The sequence below is a fragment of the Scatophagus argus genome, chromosome 8, assembly GCF_020382885.2.
Source record: "Scatophagus argus isolate fScaArg1 chromosome 8, fScaArg1.pri, whole genome shotgun sequence".
Taxonomy (NCBI): domain Eukaryota; kingdom Metazoa; phylum Chordata; class Actinopteri; family Scatophagidae; genus Scatophagus; species Scatophagus argus.
The window spans coordinates 17846955-17856915 of NC_058500.1; the positions used below are offsets into that span (position 1 = coordinate 17846955).

Genomic DNA, 9961 nt, shown 5'->3' on the forward strand with positions numbered 1-9961 from the left:
TATTTTAATTCTGCAGACAGGAAAGACACAGAAAGCGTAGGCAGGCAGATGTACGTAGGAGAGTTTTACAGTATTTTTTACGCTGAGATGGGCGAATGCACTCGACGGTCAGAGACATATGTAGGGATTGTTCAGGATAGGAAGGAATGTCCTGAGAAGTTTTGTTTCCTTTTCAGAAATGTTCCTCTTTTTTTATTTAGCAATGAAAACTAGCACTATTCTTTCTTTAAAATAATTATTTTTGAACACATTTGAGTCATCCTGTGGCTGATCAGTTTCTACATTTCAAAACCAGTGGACTCTCAGCAGAGATGTGGGAGTTAGGGACAAAACAATGAGAGATGGGAGAAGAAGGTAAGAGATGATTAGGGCCTGAGGGGGTGATAACATGGCAGCAAGACAGACACACCAATGCCTGAAGTGAATGTATTGTATCTATTATATACAGTACATCTGTTTGCAAAGAGACCACAGGGAAGGAAAAATGAAAGTCTCTCGTTCTGCATCTCTTTAATACTGTGGTAAATACAGCAGAGGTTAACAAGACAGTCACTGGAAATAAATCAGCATATTAAAGACACTGCTAGAATGCATTCCCTTTTCTATTGGACATGAAATGTTATTTAAAAAAAAAAAAAGTCAATTAAAAAGAATCCATAGATCGTTCAGGGACAAGCAACATTTGATCAAACATTTCATGCAGTGAGAAGTGAGTTTGCAACATATTTACTACTTGTGTATGCTAAATGTTTTGTTCCAACATGAGATATTCACTTAAAAAAGCACCAGCTCACAAAATAATGTAAAGCAAAAAGTTAAAACAAGCTATGGCACATTTGAACAGACAACATTTCACATTTCTGAGATACTGAAGACAAATTTTAGATCACCATTTTCCCATACCAAAATTTATAAATAACATTTTCGGCATAAAACTCTCTTCATATATATTATTTTCATGCCATGTCATGCATTTCCTAACATAATGGCACGACGCCCTAAATGCTGCTAATACACGGTTTCTGTCAATAACTTGTGAACACCTGTTACATCTGGTTGATACTGAACGTTTGTGATTTGTCCAACAGGATATCTGAGACTAATCAGAGGGCTCTGAATAATAACATGAACACAGCAATTAAAGACTCATACACAGAATATATATATTCTGTACACATCTCTTTTTTAAGACAATAAATATTCGTGTGGCGTTGAAGGTGGGTAACTTACATGAAATGCGAACTTCAACAGGTGAACGAGGCTGATTTAAAAAGTAAAAAAAAAAAAATTGTCCTCAGGCAGTGACAGACAAAGAGTGGAGACTTCTAGCAACATTATGGTAGGCAGTAATGTGGGAAGTTCAACATGTCTTATTTCAGTTTAGATCGGATGTTTTGGCACCAAAGTTATCCGAAAAGTCTCAGGTGTCTGGTTAGGCCAAAGAGCCTACAAATGTACTCTAAGGTCACATGACTGGAACCGAATTTAAAATTACAAAGTAGGGCTTCAAACTTTAAAGAAAGCATCCCGTGTGCACCAACATTGGGATCATTTGGCTGCTAAAATTCAAATTCCTTGCCATTCTCATTGGAGGACAAACTCCATCCAGCATGATTTACATTTAAAGGTTCCACATTTTGGGAAATATGCTTATTTACTTTATTACAGAGAGTTAGAGGACACCTCGCTCTGTGCAAAGGTAACAAAGTCCACCACCAGCATCTCTAAAGCTCACTATTAAGCACGCCGATTATCGTTTGTACCTACAAAAAGTGTAAAAATGACAATTCAGTGTTTTAAGGGTCTTTGGACTATTTCTGTACTGAGACCATTAACCACCTGGAGTCTCAGATTGTTGCACAAATGAAAATATATACTGTGTTAATTAGTTAAAGCTTAGTTAAAGTTAGCCGCCTCTCCCTGCTTCTAGTCTCTAAACAGCTGCTTGCAGCACTTTCATATATACTGTACAGGCGTCAGAGTGGTATCAGTCTCCTATAACTCTCAATAAGAAAGAAATGCCTATTTCCTAAAATGTCAAACTACACTGACATCGCACTTTATGATTTATGGGTAAGAAAAATGAAAAATGTAAGTGCCGATGAGCTGTAGAAGCTATATAGAGGGCCGATAAAATAATAATCTTATATTTGACTCTAACAGCCTTTAGACTTTACTGTAACACTGCCACATGACAGTGTGTCTTAGTTGGACACGTGTTCCTTGCTTAATGAATCGTGTACATGATGAAGGTAGAAACGCAAAAGTCAGGTGAGTGTGAATGAAATGGGTGAAGGGGAGGTAGGGCTAACGGTGATCACAGGATGAGTGAAGAATGTCGAGGCTATAGTTGCCTGATAGGGGGAAGGTTTAGGGTATCCAGAGCGCTGTGGTAGAGCTCTCTCAACGCTCTCAACAGATACAGACGACAAAACATCTGGTTGAAGAGATGAGGCAATGGCTCCTGGGAAAAAAGACAGAGAAAGAGGAAGTGTGAAGAAAAGAGCACATTTATACACACACTGCACAAACAGAAGGCCTCCTTTATTTCTGATATGAATGTATAAAGTAAATACATCCTCACCCCCAGCACATGGACTCTGTTATAGTACGAGCTGAAGTCTTTACTGAGAGACACGAGAAATTTACAGATCTGAGGAACACAAACACGAGTTAGATAAACAGCTTGACAGCAGATCCTGGTTTAATTATTGTTATTTATAAATCAGTTCATCTCAGTCAACTGACCTGCTCAGTCTTAATACTGACTCTGGCCCCTCCCCCCTCACAGTCTAACACTTGTCCCGATTGGTCCAGCAGCTCAGAGAAGGGAATGAGGTAATTGAACAGGAGAAGCCACTCGCCCTGTCAGTCAAAACACAGATACAGCCTGATAGGATTAACGCTGAAATGCTGCTGTGAAGACTCATGTGAACAGTTTATAGTCTGACATGAGGAATTAGAATTTCTGCCGGGTTGTTGTATGTCTTTTTCCACCAATCAAGTTGCAGTTTATGTCCATGTCTGTCCAGACTCATATAATATATGCAATGACTGAGAGAGAGCTTCATCACATCAACAGCAACAATAGCAATCAAATCAAATCAAATCAAATATCAATGTTGCTGCAAAGAAGATACGTATTCTGCCCTTCTGTTCCTGAGCTATGGTGGTAAATAATGAACAGAAAACATGACATTGTCACAGTGAATTTGACCTTTTGGATATAAAATATTAGCACTTCATTTTATCCTTTTTTTTTGGACATTTGTGCAAAATTTTGTCATAATTACTGCATGAATTCTTTTCAGCTATCAAAGCTGCAGATGCACAGAAATGACAGGAGAGAATAAAGAGGTACCTCTTCTTTCAGAGCAGAGAAGTCTAGCTGAGAGCCTTCAGGGATTTCTGGGTACAGACCTGCAGATAAACAGTCAGAACATGAACATATGTGCTTTACAGAATTCAACTTGTTACAAATCAGTACTGTAGACAGTGTGGGCCAAATCCAGTCCTCCATCAAAAATGTTTTCCTTTTTAGAATTTACATCTATACTGCAGCATAAATTTTCACAAATCTACAGTGGGTAACAATGCTACTTATAATCAATGATCTTCGTCTGGAACACAAATAGGTGATGCCTAAAAGACATGGGGTTTCAGTCGAGTTTTATAGAGTTTGGATAACCTGTCAATTACATTTCAAGTCTTGTAAAGCAACATAATGCATAACTGAATCATTTTTTACCCAATAAGCATTAACGCCAGCTGTTGTATGTAGGTAAAAATGAAATATGCCCTTAGATATCATGTTTTTATAAAAGCTTTTATAAATCTGTTGGATACAGATGAAACAGTGCCTGTGAAACAATGTTAGTGTCCCACAGTTCAGCTGCTGACCTCTGACATAAAGTATTGCTTTAAGCATTTCTTACATAGTACCTCTGTGAGTCTTAAAAATACACATGCAAACATCTGATGATACTCGGTTTTCAGGATGTCAGGATGAACAGTCTATGACTTTGGACTTTATGACAAAGTGACAATAGTTGTGTCCAGAATCACTCCCTTATTGTAACAGACACTCAGCAGTTTATTAGTAAGAAGCAAAGTGTCATTTCAGACATTAAGTGTCATCATTTTCTATTTCTAAACAAGGCCATTACATTCAATTATATGTACTGATTTTTTTTAAAAGGGCTCATTGGGACACTTTTAAATGAAAGTAATTAAATCAGGCTGTCACTGATCGGAGCATATCATCACACTGCTGCTTGGGCATTTGCTGTCCCTGCTTCTTTTCAGTTGAAATATGGATTTTCTTGGCTCTTATTCATTTTGCACTTGCCTTCCATTCTGAGATTGACAGAATACTGCCAAGCCACAGCAGACTGAGTTATTGGTTGTGTACAATGTTCCTGATTGGAGAAATGAAACACAAATCTCTTTCAAAGCACAACCCTCACCCTTCTCCACTCCTCTCTCGTAGCTGTCAAACAGAGTGTGCAGCCTGGCACAGTTATACATCACAAACACCCCTCCTCTCGGCCCTTTGGTGGACACGCCGCCTTCCCTCTGGACGTCCAGTGTCACCTAAACAGACAGTCATCAATCATTCTGACTCCACTAATTACATCAAAGAGCAAACTGTCAGTTTCTGCGGGGAAGAGAGAGGTGTCCACAATGGACAAGCTTGTCAAGTCAAACACAGTCACGCTTCATTACTCAATAACACCACCTGCATGACATTTGCAGGTGCAAAAACACACCATGATCAGGATGACTCACAGGACTGGTGTGGACTGTTGACAGCAGCTCAAATCTGACAGTGGCAGAAGTCATGACCCTGATGATGTCATCCCATGTTTGACCTGCAAGGGGATGAGGATGAGGTGGTGGTATTTCACTCCACTTAATTCACTTTATGTACAGTTAAGCGATTTTTATCATTCACTTTTACGGCGAGCATATAAACGAATACGCTGCTTTCTGTGTACACACACCTTCTACTTGATCTCCATACTTCATTTCCGATGCCTCCTTCATCTGACCTCTTCTCAGTCTGGAGGAGAGGAGGAAAGAAAAAAAAGAAGTGCCTCATTTACACAAACAGCTGTGCTAAAATATACATAACACCAAGATGAAGAAGAGCACCATCAACGCCTACTAGAGTTCTTCTAATTTAGTTTAATTAGAACTGTAATTTTACAGTGCAGAGAAGATCCTGGTGAAAATGATATTAAACATCTGTTTGAGAGCTGGCTAGTGCAACTGGAGGCGGAGAAGAGAGGAAGAAGCAAAAGGAGACTGGGAAGACAAGTGGAGACAGAGAGAAGAGGAAAACCTGGAGACAAAGACAGAAATGGTGAGAGCAACGGGCAAAGAGAGAGACAAATGAAGGCAAAGGAAGCGATGTGTGTCTTACTGCAGGTACTGTGCAGCAGTGAGGTGAGAACCTGGAGTCTTCACAGGCCCACACACCAGATGTCTCTGCAGACACAGAGAGAACGACAGGTAAACACAGGAACACAATTCAGTACATGATTATGTGTGTGTGTGTGTGTGTGCGTGTGTGTGGTTACCTGTGTATGCGTTGCTCCGGTGGCTCTCCACAGCACTGCTATCTGCTGCTGTCGGAACTCATCCTGACAGGAAGTCACATGTAACGCTGTTGCCATGGCTACCTACAAAAGAGGCAGAAAGGATATAGAAATCAATGTTTTGTTTGTCTGTTGTTCTTAATGAGAAAAAAGGAAATTGTCGATACGTGTTTGCGTACTGCATATTCGTGTGTGCGCATGTGTGTCAGTATGTCTTACTGTGCAGTTGGCTGTGGCCAGGTCCAGCTGTGCCAGGTGGGAAACACTGTCTCTGTGTACTGAAACAGATACACCAACGATGTCTTAAATAAACGGTACCAACTATCTGTTATCCTGCTAATCTTTTCTCTTATCTAAAGGCAATAATACTGCCAGTTTATTAAAGGAATAGTTCAGCAGAAGGTTAGGTGATACCACTTTCATATTTGTCATTCCAGGTTCACTGCAGACATTTTGACATCTAGGGGTAGTATGAAGGACTTCTGTTATGAGTGGGTCACTGTTTTATTTGTCTTGCGCACTTGTATGCCAGTGATGCATTAAATCACCCGGCAAATGATTTCACACAACTGCACTCAACAGGTGGTGGTAAAGCTCCATGATACGCGGGAATCATTTACTTACTAATTAAAACAAGAGTGCTAGCTAGTAAACATGGATGTGACCTATGCAGGATTCAAACTTTCAAGAAAAATCGGCTTTGCAAATGTTTGACATAGGAAGGAAATGCATTTGACATGTTTGTTAGAAGTCAAGGATATACACAGTGCTTTTTGGTGGGTAATGTTGATTGTAAACATCACTTTTGTTTGTATGTTTGCCGTTTGCCAAAAAGGCAAAGCGGTACAACACACAGATTAACAATTAGGTTAACTACAGCAAAAATGGGACAAGTCCTGGCCTCACCTGTGCAGGTGCCAAGGCTGGGGTCATATCCCAGCAACCCCTCTTCCTGGAACACTCTTTTCAAGTTGACCCTGAGCGTTCCCTCTTCCTCCCCCTCCTCCACCTTCCTCCCTCCTCCACCACTGGTCCTCCTGCTTCTCTCCATTTCTCTCTCTCTGTAGGGGGAGTTCTCCAGCGCCTCCTGAATCTTTTCCTCTCGCTTCTTGTTGGTCCAATTGGTCGGGACTGTGGGCCAATTGATGCCCAGAGCTCGAAGAAAGGTGATGATGTCACTGTCTTCAGGAAGTGTGGGACAATAGGACACTGAAAATCTGAGATAGGTGAGGAGATTAGTACTGATACCAGCAGGAATCTTAATCTCTGGCTGCAACCATTGACTGTTCATAAAGAGGGACGAAATGACAAAAACATCTCAATTTGAAACCTGGTGGTAGGCCTCAGTACAGGTCATAAACCCCCTCTTTATCCATGTTAGCAGATGGGACCTGGGCCACACTAATTACTCAAAAGTACACATCAAATAAATTTTTCCCAAAGGTGGCTTCTGTCATCTCAGTGCCAAAATTAACATGCTCAAATTGCTTATTTTGTCCAATCAACCCAAATATATTAAACTTACTATCATATAAAACAAAAAAGCACCTAATTTTCACATTTTACAAGCAGAAACTAGCCATAGTTTCACTTTTTTCTTAATAAATGACTTACATGATCAAAACTTTTTGACAGTAGATTCACTGTCATAAAGAGGTAAAAGATAATGCACAAAGGAGTGTGTTTAGGATAGAAGCAAACTAGAGGAAATGGATGTGGATAATTTAGGAAAATGTATAAAGCTGTACTTTCTATGTATATTATTATAGCAACAATATGTATACATCTGCCCTACAGACCATTTGATCATACCCCCCTATTCTCCAGCCCATTTTGTCAAACTGGAGTTAAACTATAAACTCACCCCTGTCTTCTCAACAGTGCCCCCATGTGGTCAGCCAAGAGAACAGTCCTCAACTGGCCCAGAGTAAGTGTATCAGGGGTTGGGGTATTGGGTTTAGGGTGCAACGCAGGACAGTTGAGCACCACACAGCCTTGCCTTTGACTTGAGGGCTTCAGGTACTCTGTGGCTCCACCTGCTAGGACAGCCCTGAAGGCAGCCGCCCGATCCACCCTCACCCTCAACCCCTCACACATTACCTCCCCGCCAGCCACAGGGAGAACCCCACTGCCACGGAGAGACCGGACCCTGGACATCACTGCTGGAGGAACCTAAGTGGATAGAGAGAACAATGTAACACCTGCATGCATGAACAAAAGTATATGTGAGTGTCAAAGAGTTAAAAGCAAGGCGTGTGGACTTGTGAAGGACTTGAAGACGCTTCACTGCTTTCACTAACTCAGCTTAGCTAACTTTTAGTTAGTTTCACTTAGTCACATCTACTGAGATATATACGTGTTTGTTCCCCACCAGACAGTTTTTTTCAGAACTGATGAAGCTGCTTGGATGAGCAGTGAAACGTCTTCAAGTCAAATCTTCACAAGTCCAGACACCTTGCTTTTAACTCTTTGAGTGAATATGACCTGGATGACTGAGAATCTCCACAGATATATGTGAGTGTGTAAACAGTGAAATATATTAGGTAAAATACCACATTTCAGGTAATTACAAACACTGGTATTGTGCAATTGGCCTTTGAAACTGTGTTCTACCAGTATGTCATGTTATACTTAATGATCTTTGTTTTGGGGAAGCGCGGTTAACTCTAACCTGAAGATAAGCATGTCTGAAAAAACTTTTTCTTTATTTTGCAAATAAAATTGGTCAAAATCACGCATATCAGTCTGTGGGAATGTCAGATCTGCTTAAGAGCATCTACAGTGCATAGAGACGTACGGCATGAGCATCGTCCTACACAAGGATGGATGAACAAGCCCACAGAAGCAGCGTGCCAGATGTGGGCGCTGAAAGACGCATTTGTAAAGAAAATTTACACTCAGACATAATCTTCATGACGTCTTATTTTACAAAATATGGAATAGGCCTTCGTGTGCTTTGCGCCCTGGCTGAAGCACAGCTAGCTTCGCGTTTCTAGCTTGCAGCTGTGCGTGTCTGTCTGACCCATATTGCACTGCCACTCATGGGTTAATAATTACTGCCGCAGGCTCTCGGTGTCTGGTCGATCATGATGGGGCAAAGTTACCGGCCACTGAGCAGTTCAATGCAGGACATTTATTTATCTCGGCTCCACCGATCCATACTCAGAATGTTGAGGTTTTAGGTGACATTTATTAAATGATTTTAAGCTCGTTTCTCGGGTAATTGGACGAAGATGGACACCATACAGCACATAGTTCCCGTCCTCTGTTCCGATTGGCCGAGTCACGTTGAATCCGTTGAAAACACCTTCCGGCCATTTAAACAGTACTTAGCAAACACCTTTAGCCACCGATACTGCATGGCAGACGAGTCTTTTGCACATGTAGTATTTTAAGTTTTACATGTTAGCCCGCTATATCATTAGCTACTGTTAAATGCAAGTGTTCAGTGATGATTCGTGTTTCTAAAAAGGCTAATTTCGTTAACTGAAAGCAGAACTACATTAAACACCGTTAAATGAGCATTAAGCCCATAAAAATGCTGACAAACCCAACAGGTAACAGCGAAACCAACCTGTCCGTCCGCATACAACGTGTTAAGCATCGTGGTCGGCGACAAGAAGTCCCTGTTACGCAGATTTTTAGCGCTGCTTTCCTTGAACCAGAGCTTCTCCGGTTCGGGGAATATCCTATCACCGTTTTCCCGACTGGAATCGAGGACATTTTCGCGCTTCCCCCGCAGTGCGGAGCTAAGCGCCCGGACGGTAGGAGTGATCCGGAGGGGCGAAGACTCTTCGATATTCTCCATCACCACAACACAAACAGGTGAGCTCGCTACCAGGCTACTAACACATCCACACCCTGTTCATGTCTTCTGTTAAAACGCTGTAGCGCCAGTTGGTGCTGGTGTAGGTTATACTAACACGGCCGAATTACATGTCAGTTTCCAGGCGTGCGGTTTATCGCTGGTCGATGTCATATATTGGCTGTAAAGAAGGACTGCATTGGCTGTTTTTTTTTCTTTTTTTATGGCGGAACTAGTGAAGTGCAATCCGTGTTTCTTCCGAGGTGAATTTTCGTGTTGGACCTGCTCCTAACAGCGCCATCAAGTGTGTGGCAAAGTAACTGCCATCTTAACGTTACTGCAACAGTATGTCCAAATGTCGACACTTACTTGTGTGTAATATGTTAAATAATTCTTTACCGTGCAAGCAGATCATAGAAAAAAATATTTATTATTATTACAACCGGAAGGACAGCAGGTAAAGAACCGTGCTGTATTTTGGACAACAAGGGCCAAATACCAATGAACTGTTCAGTGAGGCTTACTCTTCCACACCTGCTTTCTCTCGGGTCTCTGG

The 9961-nt window shown here is 41.3% G+C and overlaps 1 protein-coding gene across 2 annotated transcripts; it reads right to left on the reverse strand.

The window, feature by feature from the left end:
* Positions 1-493: 493 nt before the first annotated feature.
* On the reverse strand, positions 494-9654 carry dalrd3 (DALR anticodon binding domain containing 3). 2 transcript variants are annotated; one of them, XM_046397783.1, is made up of 13 exons: positions 9175-9654; positions 7465-7772; positions 6507-6817; positions 5820-5878; positions 5583-5684; positions 5426-5490; positions 5004-5062; positions 4789-4871; positions 4467-4593; positions 3362-3420; positions 2749-2865; positions 2585-2653; positions 494-2464 (listed from the first exon to the last, which is right to left on the reverse strand). In XM_046397783.1, exons 1-13 carry the CDS (start codon positions 9406-9408, stop codon positions 2345-2347), a joined length of 1713 nt encoding a protein of 570 aa, XP_046253739.1. In that variant the 5' UTR covers positions 9409-9654; the 3' UTR covers positions 494-2344. The 2 variants fall into 2 exon arrangements, with proteins under 2 accessions (XP_046253739.1, XP_046253741.1); XM_046397785.1 differs by lacking the exons at positions 494-2464; positions 2585-2653 and having other exon boundaries at positions 2814-2890.
* Between the last annotated feature and the right edge of the window lie 307 nt (positions 9655-9961).